At 36.2% G+C, this 17,979-nt stretch overlaps 2 protein-coding genes across 8 annotated transcripts in view; one reads left to right on the forward strand and one right to left on the reverse strand.

The window, feature by feature from the left end:
• Positions 1-4,677: 4,677 nt before the first annotated feature.
• On the forward strand, positions 4,678-12,745 carry atp4b (ATPase H+/K+ transporting subunit beta). Its single transcript, XM_003218751.4, has 7 exons — positions 4,678-4,789; positions 6,107-6,235; positions 6,852-6,965; positions 9,260-9,459; positions 9,976-10,032; positions 11,057-11,146; positions 11,519-12,745. The coding sequence occupies exons 1-7, from the start codon at positions 4,678-4,680 to the stop codon at positions 11,678-11,680; spliced, it is 864 nt and encodes a 287-aa protein (XP_003218799.1). The 3' UTR covers positions 11,681-12,745.
• Positions 12,746-16,154: 3,409 nt separating this feature from the next.
• The window catches only part of tfdp1 (transcription factor Dp-1), a 55,794-nt gene continuing 53,969 nt past the window's right edge, over positions 16,155-17,979 (reverse strand). For all 7 annotated transcript variants that reach the window (XM_008107030.3, XM_003218734.4, XM_008107029.3 and 4 more), the window contains exon 12: positions 16,155-17,431. In XM_008107030.3, the coding sequence (XP_008105237.1) occupies positions 17,281-17,431 (151 nt within the window). In that variant the 3' untranslated portion in view covers positions 16,155-17,280. The remainder of the gene's footprint in view (positions 17,432-17,979) is intronic.

Raw genomic sequence — 17,979 nt, forward strand, 5'->3', positions numbered from 1 at the left:
AATAATTCCTTTTAAAAAAGCAACATTTTAAATCTGTGCTATCTCTCAGGTGATTCAGGGTAGTCAAGCTACACTTATTCAAAAAAAATATATCAAAGATTGTAATTGTATACATTTAAAAGATTTTATACAAAATGTTATACAGAAAATATAAAATCAAGACATTTAAACATTTTATATATTTAAAACATTTATATATTTTAATGCTGCTTAAAACAATATCTTTCTGCACTTTCAGACAGAAACACATGCTAAAACTTTTTGCCAGGTATTAAGTTTTGATCAAAGTTTTTGAACTTTGATGTAGCAAGATTTGGCAAAATATCATTAGGCAAGACTGGAGACTTGTATCAAGCCTTTCTGTACATGGTCCATACTTGGTTTTGGGAACTCTAGCCAAGCTCTGTGCCTACTAACATGTGGCAGGCCAAATTGTGATGACTCATGGGCCTTGTAGTCCTGTTCCTAGTACTATTGTGGCAGACGAAGAGGAAAACATGGGGTTTTCGCCGGTTCAGCAAGAGCCGGAGTCTCTTCACCTGCAGGATGTTGATGTTTGCCCTCAAGAATTCAGCCAAACAGGCCTTGGGCAGAACTCTCCTCCGTTTCCCAGGAGGGAAAATTATTCTAAAGACAGGGGAGTCAGGGAGGCTAATCGGAGAAGCCTGAGAATCGCTGCCAAACAAATGGCTGATTAGGTCTGCTTCCCTTGGGAAATTCTAAGGAGTCATGCATCTGGACAGAGTTGGGTTTCGCTTCTCGTTCTCTAGGGAGAGTTCTGTTGGCGGGAAAACGAGACCCAATATAGGTGTTTGGCGCGAGAGATTCTTTGCGGAGTCAATTGATCAGCTTGAGGAGAGAGATCGTGTGTGGACTTCGTAATCCCAGTTCCTTGCTTCCCGGATCAAGCTTCAAGCCTTGCCCTGCCTCACGGTTTTACCACGGACTCTGTTTCATGCTTCATGTTTGCCTTGTCTCCAGTCACGGATCTAGCCAAGAATCAAGTTTATTTCCAGCCTTGTTGTCAAGCTTCATTGGACTCTAAGACTCTGCTATTTCCCCACACTATTGCTTGGCAAAGTGTGTGTTTCGGTCAAGTGGATTAAAACTTTGAACTCTAATATCTTATATTGGACAATACATTTCTGGACTATATTTGACCTCATCTGAAAGGTCTGCTTCTGAACTATATTCTTCACTTGTTTTTATTGATTTTATATATTTCTTTAATAAAGATATTAGAGACTGGCCTCTGTGTAAGGTTATTGGTGCTCTGCAGCCAGGGTCCTGACACAAATAATGGATTGGTATATTTCAGGGGTACACAGCTTGTGGGCCTTGGCTGCTTTATATGGAAGCTTCTGAAGATGGAGTGGTGGCAGCCACTTTTCTCTGTGGCCCAAATGGGCAGTAGATGTGGGAGAACTTCACTGAATTTGTGCTATATGTTTTCTTGTGAAAATCACAGATGTCTATTATAACAATGTATCAGAATATGATAAACAATAATGGTCCAATATGCGAGTTGAAAACAGTATGTATATTAGAGCACCATATACATATCACGTTATCTAAAACATAACTATGTCCTCTGAAATCAAATATGATTAATACCAAAGTATTATTTATCTAAGTATGTCAAAGCAAACAAGTAGATATACAATTCTCTGTAGTTCTGAGAGGATTTCCTATAGATTTCAACCGAGTTAACCACGGATTGGAATCAAACAGTCTCCATATATTTATAATCCTGGAGGGATTTCCACTGGATTAAACATAAATTGGCATAAAAGTCTCAAAAATTAATTCTGGTAAAAGTCTTACAATAATAACAAAGATGAATTCCAGAATAATGGAAAAGGGATCCGTCGTTAATCCCAGTGATAGAAGGCTGGATTTGGTTAACTCGGTTGAAATCTATAGGAAATCCTCTCAGAACTACAGAGACTTGTATATATACTTGTTTGCTTTGACATACTTAGATAAATAATATTTGATTTGATTCTAGAAGACATAGTTAGCTTTAGATAACGTGATATGTATATGGTGCTCTAATATACAATGTTTTCTTACCAGCAATCTAAGTGGAGGTCATGGATTTGGAGGCCAAGGGTTGCAGAAATTGCTACCTCTGCTCTTACTACCTTACTACTACTCTACTATTATTACCTTACCTTACCTTACTACCTCTACTCTTACTAATTATAATGGAGTAGTAGTTTAAACTTTCCTTTGACTCGTGTTCACATGTGTGACCCTGTCTCCCATACCAATACTATACATTGCCCACAGGATAAAGAAAGGTTCCATACCCATTGTAAGGATATGTGCTTGTCTTCCTTCATCTTCAGTACTTTCTCATGAAATGTATGTGCAGTACTATCTGTAGGGGATACATTCCTGGACTTACCTTCGAAACGTGACAACTGTGATAACAGCGAACTCTATTGAAATGAACACCAACAGAAGCATAACATAAAATTGCACTGGAGGACATTGAAAATGCCTTGAGAAAACTTGTCAGATGTGGGTAAGTGAAATAATGAGTAATGTTCTCATCTGATTTCATTTATATCTTGCTTTTCTCCCATATATGACTCAAAGTGGCTTATACTATGTTAAAACATACAGTGGAACCACTACTTAAGAGCATCCCAACTTTAGAGCATTTTGAGTTAAGAGCTGTCGATTGGCCCGGTTCTCACTTTGACACAAGAGCAGCATTTTTAATTAAGAGCTAGTGTGAGAGGGAGCACTAGCGCCAGAGCCCAGGGCTTTAAGACTTCAAGGGAGCAGCCTTCGTTCCTCATGCCACATGCTCTTGTCAGCTTTGGGAGATTGCTGTTTGCTTCACTCTTGCCCGCTTTGAGGAACTTTCGGTTTGTTGATTTTGTGTGGTTTTTATTTCTGGTATGTTTCACGAAGAGACAGTGAGAGCAAGGGAGGGAGGGAGGCCAGAATGACTACAGTATGAAGAGAATAATGCTTCTGCCTCTTCACTTTGTGCTTCCTTGCCACAACTTTGTGCTTCTACCATTTTAAAGTTGATTTTTCTTTTTTATTGTTCCATGTGAATGTGTCAGTCACGGAATGAATTAAACTCTTAAGTCAAGGTATCACTATACAGTCAAACCACTCTGAAATACAAAAAGGAGAAGGGCATCCAATACAGTCCACTTTAGAAACATGAATTTCAGACAGTTAAAAACACATTACAATTTTTTACACATTAAGAAATAGCACACACCTTGTACAACCCCAACCAGATAAAAACTGAAGGCGTGTTTAGATAGGAGGGACTTTGCAGAGGGGATGTCAATGGAGTCTCCCTTCAGCTTTCCATAGTCTAAGAGGAGCCACGAAGAAGGCCCTCCCCAGGATCTTATCAACCATTCCTGTGACGGAAGTGGGGTCAAGTGAAAGACCTTCCTTGAAGAACTTACAACTTCAATAGGTTCATGTAGGAAGATAATGGTCTTTCAGATAGGCTGGAATTGATCCAGTCACCTTCACCTGGAAGTTCGGTTGTCCTTCTTGTTATTAGCTAGCTCAAGGACAAGAATGCAAAATGAAAAGAAACAGTATGTTCAAATACTTTACAAAGTACAACAAAGAAATAGTGGGTGCCAAATATTTCCTAAGAGACACAGCAAAGTTATGTGTGCATAGACCAATGTTTACCACTTAAAAGCAGAAAGATAAGCCTTGCGTAAGAGCAACAAAAAGTTGAAATAAGGATTGGAGCTACTGGTGCTAACACAGTTCAGTGCCTTCCACTTGCAACACAGCCCACAAACCCAAAGGCCAATTAAGAGAGTAAGAGGGGAAATCATTGCAACAGAACAAAAAAAACATAAGGGATGGCAGAATGTTATTACGAATGGTCAATGAAAGTCAGAACATGGACCCTTTTAGAGATATTCCAGATATTTAGATATTCTGAATATTCACCTCTGAATATTTCATCTTTTTTACTAACATGTATGATCAAAGTTTCAGGTGATATCCTTCCCAGCACCTAAGTAATATGATTATTTTTTATTGAGTTAAGCAGTCCTTTATACATTTTCCCAAGAGTGGAGATGAATGAGACTAGCATTACACTACCTTTAATATGCATTAGCTTGTTATATTTCCTGGTACTTTAGCCATTTCTGGTTGTGTCAATGAGAAGAACCAGCCACTTTTAGTGTCAGCTTCCTTGATAAATCTTACATAAGGATCAACTTAACAGAACAAAATGTTGTGAATAATCATTGAAACGCCTGTCGAATATAGTACCTATGCAGGTCCACTGGCTAAAAATCTATAAAGCACTGTAGCTAAAGCGGTTGTTAGTTCTGAATTTGTTGATTTAATCTATTTTGATAACACCTATCACACTGAAAGTATTGCATGTACTGTGCAAAATACGCAGTGTGAGGTAGGAAGGACGAAGAAAGGTTATTTGATAGGAATTAGATTATGTTTCCAATTGAATATTTTGCTTATCAAGTTTTTAAAAAACATACACTGCCATGACTGAGCAGATATGGGCCAGTATCAGTTCTGATGATGGATACATTTGAATGACCTTCAAGGGAAAAGGCTATAAAATCCAAACAGTCGCCTGGTCAGCTCTTTGGACACCAGTTTAAGAGCTTGCTTTTTTGAAGATCCTAGTTTTCGAGCGGAGAAATGGCAACGCTTAATGAAAAGAAGACATGTAGCCAACGAATGGAAAATTTCCAGCGTTTCGTATGGAACCCAGACACAGGACAGTTAATGGGAAGAACCTTGATTAATTGGGGTATGTGTTCGTAAGAGAAACTTAAAGATAATGCAATTTGGAGGTCTGGATATATTGCTGGAATTTGAATTTGACCATTTTTAAAATTATGATTATGTGTTAACAAGACATTTTATATCACCATCAGGTTACTTCCCCATTTCTTGTACTATGCAATTTTATAAAAGCTACAAACTACTCTATATAACCTACTCTGAAAATCCATTGGCCTAAATCCAATTTCTAGTCCTATTACAGCAGACACCTTATACCAACTACTGAATGGTAAGACAACACATGTAAAAATTGGCTTGCTGGGTCTACTAAAATTGTATTTAAGCCATTGCCTTTATTGCCTTAGAATCAAAGTAGGCATAATTATTTTAAAACATCACAAACTATTGATTTTAAAATATAAATAGAACAAGAGCATTACTAAAAGGACTCAGAACTGCTAGCCTGTGACAATAGTAGCGGTTAAGAAAATCGTTCAGGGTGGACACGATGACATGCCCGAGGTAGATTATTTGACCTGTTCTCCGCCTTCAAAAATGTGTCATTGGATGTAAATATTTTAACCCCTAAATGATCATTCATAAAGAATATTTTGATAATCATTTTGTGAAGTTTCAGTATGTTCTTGTTGTTTTTATATTAAATATGCAGACTTTTCCTTACTTTACAAAAATAATTTTGAAATCAAAACGTTTTTAATATCAGCTGAAATCTCTCTAATTTCTCCTTTAGATTTCAACCATTGTGGCACACTCTTTCACTATTTTTGAGATTACAAAACTTTTTTTATCTGATAAGCTTTGGCACTCCCCACCCATTTTAATCAGAAAATAGCTATAGGAATTAAGTTTCATATACTAGTCATGGTTTTATGTCCCAATTTTATGAGCTAAAATATATTGTTAGTTTTCCTGTGATTTAATTCAGAGACAGGATGTGTTATTTCAGTTAATCCAACCTCTTCAAGCCAAATACTATTGCTATTACAATTTGTATTGACCTTTCGGTACCAGCATTGCAGCCAGTTGGGGAATCTCTCCACCCCTCCTGACAAAGTGAATCACTTTCAAGTCAGGAATGATTTCTGCATTTCCTGCTTAAATTCTAGAATTTTTAACTGGGAGAATGAGATGTTCCTCTACTGATACGCTTTTAAAATGCTAATACAACCTAGGCTATTTGTTCTTTGGCTGTTCTTAACATAGACTTCACTGTTGTACCAATTAGGTATTTAAAGACAGGATTAGAGAGCACTAGAAATTAATCAATATCCCAATTTTTGGATGTTTTTAACCATGTTTATTTCTAATGTTTTCTTAATAGTATGGATCAGTCTTTACTACGTTGCGTTCTATGTGGTGGTGACTGGGCTGTTCGCACTTTCTATTTTTTCTTTAATGATGACACTCAATCCATATACACCAGACTACCAAGATCGATTAAAATCACCAGGTACGATTCTGTGCATTCTATTAAAGCTGTATAATCCACAAAACACAAAAATATTGCCTGGCATTCAGTGTTTCAGTTGTGGATTTGTAACCTGGAGTTATAGATCCTTCTTACATATATATAGCATGACTAATCTTATTGTAGGACTGTGTAATACCCCCTCCTCAGATCACCTTAAGAACTGAAACATTATTTATACATATGTAACTAAGTAACCAATGTAGAATATGTAGAACTATTCTTAGAATTTGAGGTCTAATATATCAACCCCATTCTGATTTTGATCCTTGTGTTTCAGAGCATTTTCAACAAAGATTTAAATAATATAAGCGTGTGTTTTATGACAAACTACCTTGAGACAGAAGCCATTGTATGGAAACTGAGATGAACCTCCATACTTTAATTTATAGCTTTAATTTTTTTCTTAAACTAGGAAAGTATCTGAAATATGTTCTGCCAAATAACAGAAGTACAAATAGAGATTTCTAATAACATATTCTTAAGACTGTTCTAAATATTCCAACCCCATAGATTGAGTGAAAACAGGAATAAACTATCTTTACTAACATTATCATTTTCCTCTACACATTTTTAATTTTAACTGTTTTGAATGAAGGGGTGACATTACGACCAGATGTGTATGGCGAAAAAGGACTGGAGATTTATTACAATGTTTCAGAAGAGCACTCCTGGGAAGGTTTTGTTAAGACTCTTCAAAAGTTTCTTTCAGGTAAGAGGAGCGGAAATACAAAATCATTAATAAGAGGGAAAGCTATTGTTTCAAACACTTTGATGGTATAATCAAATCATATTGAAGTTGGTTCAGATTTCAAATGGCAGCTGGCAATTATAATGTTGAAATGACACATATTTTGAGATGATTTAAGATTCTTCAAGAAATAACCTTTACCACAGTGTTTTGCTATGCCGTATCGAGATAACTCAGGATACTGGAATCTTTAGAGACTTATTATAACAACAGGATGCCCTAATTCCATTAACAAAAATACAGTATTAAAACATGAAATAAAAGGGTCATTTGTAAATACAAACTAAAACTGAATAATGGATAATCTTGAATTCCAAAAGTGGACTTTTAAATTGCAATTTAGTATACAGTGTATTATTTTCAGACTACGCTTTAGTATCAGCTCAGTCCATTGCCATCACCAAAAGGAAAATTAATGTATTCCAGTTAAAGTTGTCTTGGGTTTAAGCACCTTTAGGCTGCAATTAATTATTTTGCTTTATTAATAATGCATTTTAAATTAGTGGCACTATTGTGGCCTTACAGCTTACTGGCTCCATAGTTTGAATCTTGAATTGTGCACCTGACTAGTACATTTGGAATAATAACACCATCTTGTAAAGGGGGGGGGGTTAATTCTAGATACATAAATAGCAGAAACTTAATGGTAAAGGTTTCCCTCGACATTAAGCCTAGTTGTGTTCAACTCTAGGGGGTGGTGCTCATCTCCATTTCTAAGCCGAAGAGCCAGCGTTGTCTGTAAACACCTCTTAGGTCATGTGGCCTGTATGGAGCGCAGTTACCTTCCCGCAGAAGCGGTACCTATTGATCTATTCTCATTTGCATGTTTTCGAACTGCTAGTTTGGCAGAAGCTGGGCCTACAGCGGGAGCTCACCCTGCTCCCCAGATTCAAACCGCTGACCTTTCAGATAAACAAAAGTGTGCTTTACTAAGCATGTTTTGAATTAGAATTATTCTTCAGAAGCAGTCTTATTAGACGCTGCCAACCTGAATCTTTGGCCCCCAAATTCCATTGCAAAATCTACGGAACTGTTCTGCAACAGACTTAGATTGGTGTACTCAAAGAATCCCTGAAAATTAACTGAATTGCAAAATACTCTGGGTTTAACATACATATGCAAAATTCTTATTTAATATAACTATGAAATAGTTCTTTAGAACATTACAAATTATCAAAATTAAACAGATATGATGCCTTCCCACTGTTCTTGTCTGTATTCAGTCTGAGCCTCCTCTACAAAGGTTTTCATTTTATTCTATAAAATAATACATTATATATATATATATATATATATATATATATATAGATATAGATATAGATATAGATATAGATATAGATATAGATACAGTAGAGTCTCACTTATCCAAGCTAAACGGGCCAGCAGAGGCTTGGATAAGCGAATATCTTGGATAATAAGGAGGGATTAAGGAAAAGCCTATTAAACATTAAATTAGGTTATGATTTTACAAATTAAGCACCAAAACATCATGTTTTACAACAAATTTGGAAGAAAAAGCAGTTCAATGCGCAGTAATGCTATGTTGTAATTACTGTATTTACGAATTTAGCACCAAAATATCACGATATATTGAAAACATTGACTACAAAAATGGCTTGGATAATCCAGACGCTTGGATAAGCGAGGCTTGGATAAGTGAGACTCTGCTGTATATATAATTTATAAACTACTATTTATTAAACACTCTATAGTGGCTGATAATAAAAACAGGACCACTGTTGTATCAACAATACAAAGTACAATCAACACGTAACCCAATATCTTAAAATAATCTGTTTCAAAGGTAGCAAAAAAGAGCCCCAGAGCATAAAGTCTGGTTCTGAGAAACCTCAAAATAAGGTCTGATCAAATTTCAAATGTGCTCCTGGATCCCTTTCATATTACAATTACACTTGAACTATTATGTCTGCTTCCTAGTGTAGTTTGGTGAGGCACTGCAGCTTTCTGGTTGAGGATTCTAAATGTATACCCCTAAACTGGAAATCTCAAGATTTCATAGGATAGAACCATGGTGCTAAGTGGAACCACAGCACAGTAACTGTGTAGTATGAAGAGCCCAAGAAAAAGGTGACAGAAGAACATCAGATATTCTATGTTCTAGTAAGCTCCCCCCAAACTGAATTCCTCAAGATGTTGCCCACAATTCCCATTTCCCATTGTGGTTATGTGCCTTCTCTTCTGCAAACAAAGGGAAATTTAATTTGATCCCCCTCCTTTTCTGTAAATACATGTAGGTTACAATGAAACTGCACAGCAAGCAAATAAAAACTGTTACAGGGAAGGATACTACTTCCAAAAGAAATTTGATGCTCCAAACCACACAAAACATTCTTGCAAATTTACACAAGAGATGCTTGGAAACTGTTCTGGTCTTGTGGATCCCAATTTTGGTTTTTCAGAAGGAAGTCCATGTTTAATAATAAAAATGAACAGAGTAAGTACAAAAACAGATATCTGAAAACATTGTTTATTACATAACATAACTGAGGTGAAACTATTACTTAGCGGATGTATTTGATAAGCAAATTGGAGCCTATTCTTTCTGTATTCAGTGCTCTGGAATTAATGAGTTTATGCAGAAGGGAAGCCCAAGTGATTCTTATTTTTACTAAGACTCCCATTCGACAATACCAGCATGCTAGAAATGGCAAATGTGAGTGGGAATACATTTTTCCATAGTTAAGCTAACTATTAAGCTAGTAAATGCAGGTATAGGCGAGTAAAATGGTTCACTATCTATATATCAATATATCTATCTATATAAATAAAAAGCTCCAGGAATGCATGGCATCTACCGGTATAGGTCACCTAAATATAATTTTCCTCAGTTGTTGCTTGCCTTATTTAATCTCTGTATCAGCCCGAAGTTAATTCAAAGCAATTACATACTTCTGCAGATGCTAAGTCTCAAAGTTTTCACTATTTTAACGATTAAATTGTTACATTACAGATTATCAATTTTCTTCCGGGCAATGGCACAGAACCAAGAGTAAACTGCACAACACTGGTAAAGTATTATGTTCTTGTACTGCAGTTAGTCCTACTAGAGGTCACAGGCTCCTTTGAAGGACACTGCAGTCAATTGGAGAAACATTTCTGTAATTGTATTGTCGAAGGATTTCATGGCCGGAATCATTGGGTTGTGGTGAGTTTTTTAGGCTGTATGGCCATGTTCCAGAACCATTCTCTCCTGACGTTTCACCCACATCTGTGGCAGGCAGCTTCAAAGATTGTGAGGTATGTTGGAGTCTAGGCAGGGAATGTTGCTTCACAATTTCCAAGGATGCCTGCTATAGATATGGGCGAAATGTCAGGAGAGAATGCTTCTGGAACATGGCCATACAGCCCAAAGAATTCACCACAACCCATCTGTAATCAATGCCCTTCTTCTGTCCCTACTTCATAAACTAAGGGCCTTTCAACACAGCCATATAACCCAGAATATCAAGGCAGATAGTCCACAATATTTGTTTTGAACCAGGTTATCAAAGTCCACACTGCCATATAATCCAGTTAAATTTGGATTTTATACAGCTGTGTGGAAGGGGCCTATATTCATTATGGAACAATTTGGAACAGGAAGGGCCTTAACCCATTCTCTATTGTGAAACCATTACATAAGCTTATCTTCCCTCCACAGTTTTCAAATGTTATTTCAAAGATAAGTCAGCAAAGCAATCTACCACCAAGTTTTTTCAGACAGCTGTTGGTGAGATGGCAAAACCAAAAATGAAATACTTGCACTTCTGTATTTTGCAGATATAGTTGGAAATATGCAATATGTATATCATTCATGTGTCTATTTTGTTATTTTATTAGATGAAATGCCAAACTAATCCTTGTTCAAAACCAGTGATAATTTATTTCCAGCCTGTTCACTTAGGCTTAGATGCAAGCTGTAACAGGAGTCAGTAGCAAGTTATGCGAATTAATATAAGTCACACTGCAAGTTCAAATACTGCAGGACTTTAACACTAGATGTTGTCTAGTATGCTATGATTATTAACACATGCCCTACTTGTGACCAACAGGATGATGAAAGCCCACTGGATGTACAATATTATCCTAGAAATGGAACTTTTAAACTTCACTATTTCCCCTACTATGGATGTAAGGCACAGGTATGTCTTTGACTCTGCATTTTTCCTTTTAAAGTTATAAGTCAATGGAAGGGCAACATGAAGTCTGTGGCTGCAAATACCTGCTGGCAACCTCCTTAAAAATGCAACAGCATATAGCAGCAGCAAAGGAGCATCTTCTCCCCAAAACATGTTTTTAATAGCATGCACCTTCTTTTCAAAAAGCAGGACTGAGATGGAAAACAGGGAAGGAGACTTACACATTGTTTCAATGAAGAAATCTGGCTTTTTACAATACCATGTTATTCCTGCAGGTTGGGGTCCCCAGTGAGTTGTGGGAGGCAAGCTCCCCAGAGTTTATCCACTGTTTTTAATAACAGCACAATTAATTTCATATCTTTATTTTCATCTCAGCCAAGCTACAGTAATCCATTGGTAGCAGTGAAGCTTCTCAACGTTCCCATAAACAAAGGAATACACGTCGTATGCAGAGTGGTTGGTACAGGAATTACTTCAGATAATCCTCATGATCCATATGAAGGAAAAGTAGAATTCAAAGTCTGCATAAAAGCTTAAACCATAACAGCACTGATTAACTCAAGAGTTAAGAACACTGGACAACACAATATTTATGTATCATGTAACTTTGTATTTATTTGTATCAATTTCTCTTTGAAGTATCCATAGTTTAATACAATATATCTGTGTGCTTTGAGGGGAATGAAAATAACAAACTTCCTTGATGATACTGTTCAATTGTATAGTTTACTTTCAACGTCTATTTTAGAACTGTGCTTTATTACACAAGTTGCCTACTTCCAGACACTCAACAGAACACTAGGTTTACTGAGCGTAACTCAATAATGACATGATTTCATCAGAGGTACTTAAATCACTTAATATAAAACCATACAGAGTGCAAAAAACCCAGGCTGAGTCTCCCTTATCCAAAAATGTTGGGATTTTTGAATACCCTTATTGGCATATACATACATAATGAGATATCTTGGAGATGGGACCCAAGCCTAAATATATCAAATTTATGTTTCATACACATCTTAATACTCAGCCTGAAGGTAACTTTTTGCACAATATTTTAAATAATTGTGCATGAAACAGCAAGCCACAAAAAAAAGCAAAGGTGTCACCATTTTAGTCCCCATGCGGATAATTTTGGAATTCTTGATAAGAGATGCTCAACCTGTAGTAAGTTGGTTACATGTAATCTACTATTTGTAAGGGAGTAGCCACCCTTGAGCTTGTAATATGTGATTTTTGAATTCAAAATATAAGGACATTCCACGCATCAGTTGCATAGTACCTACTTTGTATACTTTTAAAGATGATATTGCAATAGTGATGGGCAACCAAGTTTTAAAGCACCTTAAGAAAACTGAAACATGCTGGAATCTTTCATACTTAAAACATGCTTCCACAAAATTGCATGAATAAAAATTCTAATAAAGTACACATAGACCAAGTACAGACTGTAATAGATTGTCCTCAGTGGAAGGCTCATCTGCACAAACTCCAAGTGAGAGATGTATTTACATGTGCCACATTTGCCTGTTTTTCCTTTGGTAAACAATCATGCCCATTACATCTATGCTGCAGGAATAAAACTAAACTACCTTAACAAGTTGAAACACTCAGGCATTTTTAGTACTTTATTTATACTATTTTTAAAAATACAGTACATTCTTTTGCAGCACCTGATTATTTTAATATCTTATTACACTGAAATAGTTGGGCTTTTAAATTGTGATTATTTTTTGTAAACTGCCTCAAGCTATAGAGATGTTCTAAATAAAAACCACTGATAAAATGATTACCATATAAACGTGGAGAGCACATTCATCCCTGTAAGAGGAGACTTACATTACTTAGTCATTTCAATCCTTCAGATGCTGTAAAAAAAAAAAACTTCAGAAAGTTAGCTGACCCAGAAAGTTAGCTGACCCAGACTAATATTGATGGTTGAAGTTGTTGGGAAAGATCAACAATCCACTTTAAAATTACTAATGAAGGGAATTCAAATTTGTATAATACTACAGCTCCTTCAGTAGTTTCATTAAAATTATTTATTTCCTAATACATTTTTGTGATTCCCCTAAGGATCTAGAACACAGTGTACTTACCATGAAGTGAGAAGTGAATCCAACAGATTCAGCTCCTATGCTTAGGAAGGAAGAGTCAAATTTCAAGTCCTCTGTTCTGTCTGAATAAGCTTTCTCCTCCCAACATGCAGAATGTTGTTTCAGCAGCAAGTACAATTGAAATATTTTGTTTAATAACATCTTACAGAAAGCAACTAATATCATTTCCAGTTCCCCTAAAATGTCTTCTGAGGACTTAACATGCAAGTTGTGGAGGTTAATTGCAGAGCAGCACATTGAGGACAACTGGGCCTATTCTCTTATGACCAGAGCACTTCCCATTTTTCATTTAAAGCCAATAGAAGAACAGAAGGGAAAAGAAGTTATCTAGCCTGATGTATACTTAGCAATTCTGTAGTCATCCCTCTGCATCAACAGATTCTGAATCCAGAGTCCAATAAACCATGGCTTGAAAATATTCCCCACCTCCCAAATCCCGATTTTGCCATTTTATATAAGGGATTCCATTTTACAATGCCACTGTATATAATGGGGACTTGAACAACAACAGATTTTGGTATCTTGGGGGGGGGGGGGGATTGGAACCAAACCATGGTGGATAACAAGGAAACACTGTAATTCTAACTTGTGGAATTGTATAATTGTTCAACCCGATTTTTTCATATTTTCCACGTTTTGTTCTCATGTGATCTTCATAATATACTATACACTTGGAAAGCAGAAAATATTTTTATTGTGGTCCAAATGTTAAGTACATAAAAACAAACAAGGCACTTCTTGACTGTGTAAGTATTTACTCCCTTTGCTGATGGTCCTAAATGAACTCTAGTGCAACTCACTGCCCAGAAGTCATATGAATTATGGAAAAGTGTCTGCTTATGGGAAATTCCAGTGTCACATTAAATACCCTTGCTTCTGAAGGCCCAAGTTCGCAACACAGCATATCTAAACAAACAGCATAACCAAGATCAAGGAGCTATCAAAATGGATGCAGGAAATATTTGTGCAAGTACTAACCATGGTTATGATGTTTGAAAAATAATCCAGTAATGAACCATCTCTAGAACATTAATTCATTATAAAACAGAAAACATGGCTCAATAAGGACTCTGCCTGAGAAAAGAAACTAAAAGGCCAATGATAACTCTGAAGGATGTGGAGGAATCCCTATCTCAGATAGTAGTGAGTAGAAAACAGTTGTCAAAAGAAAGACACAGTGAGCCCATGGTATCCATTGGTGGTTCCAAAAACCCCCATGGACAATGAATTCGATGGATGTTCAAGTCCCATTATACAAAATGGCATCCATTATATAAAGTGGGAAATATTTGGAAAAAAATAAAAAATATTTTCAAGCCATGGAGGGTAGAATCCACGGATGAGGAATCTATGAATATGAAGGGCTGATTGCACCCAAGCCAGTTTGGAGTTTACAAAAAGGCACGAGGGGGGCACAGCTAACATGTAAGAAAATGTTCTCCAATCTGATGAGACCAAAACTGAATGCAATATGTGTTTTGGGGATACTTCTCAGCAGAGACTGGAAAACTGGTCAGGATCATACACAACTTGGATGGTGAAAGTTCAAGGACCCTAAACAGTCCAATGAATGTTTTTAGAATGACTCCATCACAGCCCCCACTATCTCATTCTGACTGACAATCTGCAAAAAATACCTGAACACTGCTCTTTACCAATGGTTCTCAACTAATCTGATCGAGTTGGGACAATTTTGTCATCACAAAAGGACATAAATGGCACAAAGCTGACAGACTTGCCCAAGAAGACTTACAGCTGTAATTATCACCCAATGTACTTCTATCGAGTGTTGATTTTGGTGTGAATATTTATGAATATCAGTTTGTTTTTGTTTGTTTAACATTTGTATCACAACAAAAATATTTTGCGCTTTCACATACAGAGTATATTGTGCTCATCAACTGTTTACAAGTTCATTTATTATAAATCCAGATTGAAACACAACAAATTCTGGAAAGGATGATAAATATTTCTGCAAAGCAGTGTAGAAAGCATATCCTGTTCTGTGTCCTTAGAAATATTCTCTGTAAACAGGAGCAGCTTGTTTTCTCTTTGGCCTACCTTCTTGCTTTCAGCTCCTTCCTTTCAACAGGGTTGCACCGGATTTTACAGCCAAAAACATCACCCAACATTAAGTACCCTATATACTCATGTATAAGTCTAGAAATTATACTTAAAAAATCTACCCCAAAAACTGGGTTGACATATCTTCTGAGCAATGTGAGTACTGTACCTTAACTCTTCATCAAAAAAGGAAGCATCCCCTTGTCTGGGTAGAATGGGGAAAGAAGCACCAACCCCTACTATAGTGCAACTTCAGAATGCCTAGGTAGGGAAATGGCAATTATAGCCAGGGCTGGCTGGCCTCCTGAGGCAGCAGTATTGCTCCTCCTCACGTCCGTAGTATAGCCCTTGACTTATCCATAGGTCATATGGATAGGTACATAAAATAACAAAATCCTCCCCTACACCCAACACTCTAATCCCTTAATTGTCCAATAGTTTAGAGAGCATGGAGAGGGATTAAGAGGAACAAGGACAAGGGCAAATTATAAGATAAAATTAAAGTAAACAAACAAGCACAAAAGCAAAATGGCAAATTCTTGAGCAAGCAGAGTCATTGCTCTCTTTGTAAAGGTACAAGTATCCAATGGAAAAGGATTTCCTTCTCCCGGGATAGAAAGGGAAATCCGAGTTTTTACCTTGCTTTTTGGAGCCAAGGAGGAGCTAACCCAATGATATTTGTTCCAGTTGACTCTCATAATTTAAATATGAATATACGTATCTATGTACTTACCACCAATTTCAAGAACTCTTCCAAAATGAAGAGTCTTGACAAGATCAAACTCAACAAAGCAGAAGTGAAAGCAATTTTGATTAGAGAAACAAAGAACTTGTCAAAAAATGCCCACGCGCGTTTTTATTAATAAAACTAATAGTGCCACAATTAAACAAGTAAAACAAACTGCTTATATTCCATAAAATATTACAGAAAAGTTTATTTGTGTTTCAATAAAAAGACTACTGTCTTAGAACAGGCAGCTGACAGTATTTGTGCAGTTAATTCTTTGTGAATAAATTTAAAAAGACTACCACCTGCCCTGAAATTTCTTTATAAAAAAGGAAGTATTAAAAGTGATTGACAAATTTTGAGTTAAACATAAAACATTCTCTATATTTAATTTCAACTTTATAATAGATTACTGGAAGATGCTTAAGAAACAAATATAAACATTTGTTTCAGTACATGTCTTTTATATGATAGACTTATAGGTATGTAAACAACTATATAACAAATTGTTTTCAAAATCCACCTGTAAGAAATCAGGCAAATTTTCCTCATAAGCAAACTCATTCCAAACCTTCAAGACATTTACACAGCTGCGCCAACTTGGCAGTAAATATTTGCCAAAAATTGAAATTCATATGTCCTAACATTCAGCAAACACAATATATAAATTTGATGGGATAACAATGATCAGTATAATTTTAAAAAGGGGGACAAATTCACACATTTTCTGCAAACTAGCATTTAAAAAGAGGCTATTTTGTTTGTTTCTTTGGATTTTGCATGATCAGCAAAATATAACTGTTTGCTATGCTTCAGTATGAAATATCACCTAAGTGCACTCTAAATAAAATTCAATTCCATGTATGCATTGTTGACAGGTGGACAGATTTTATTTTCCATTAGATGTGGCTACATATTCGAACTTAGCAACAACACTTAGGGGCAAAATGCATTTTTCCTTCAAGTTAAAAATCCTAAGCAAGAGTAAATAAAAGTTCTGCATTAACACACTGGTATCAACACACACATCCTCACCACATGTAAAAAAAATCTACATAGAAAACAAACAATTCGTTTTACTTTATTGGAGGTGCAACTTCTAAATTCAGGACTCTTACCAGTATTCTCCTTGATGGCGTATTTTTTTTTTTGTGACAATTCTCTTCCTAGAATATATTCCTGAAGCTTGCTGAACTTTAACATTTAAAAAAGTCTACAGGCAAAAATTATCAGTCATCATCATCATTTTCATTAAAATCGTCATCGTCGTCATCATCATCATCCCCAACATAAGACACTGGCGTCTCTACTCTGGAGCCGCTATACTGAGATCCATTGGAACTTGTGGCCAACATTCCATCTCCTCCATTTGAGTAGTCACTGAAACATGAATGAATGTAGAGTTAGTCAAGACTTTTACATTACTACCCTTGATGGTAACTTCAGCTTTACTTACTATTATCTTCTTTTCTAATGATGTCATGAGTCATTAGAAAAATTGATTAACACATGATAAAATGAAAGGCAGTATGAAAAGAGAAAGAGCACATGGATAAACTAAATCAAGGAAGGCATGGCCGAGTCTGCAGGGCCTTCACGGGACTACTGATGATAGGTCTCTCATTCATAGAATTGCCATACACTGAAGTGACTTGATGAAAATAAAAACCCTTGATACATTGAACTTCTGCAGGTCTACCATGTACCACAAACTGTGATAAACTGTGAAGTCCTGCAAAATAGCAAATGGAACAAGGGAACAAATGATCTGGGCTCATCTCCCTAGCAAAACTGTTAACAAAGAGTACCTAACTACTATTCCTTTTTGGGTTCAACAGAAGAACAACAAGCTGTATCAGAATGAGACTAATCCTGATAGCATTCATCTTTTCTCATTCACCTGTTATTTCTAAAATTACAGGGTGGTT

This window comes from Anolis carolinensis, chromosome 3 (genome assembly GCF_035594765.1).
Source record: "Anolis carolinensis isolate JA03-04 chromosome 3, rAnoCar3.1.pri, whole genome shotgun sequence".
Taxonomy (NCBI): Eukaryota; Metazoa; Chordata; class Lepidosauria; order Squamata; family Dactyloidae; genus Anolis; species Anolis carolinensis.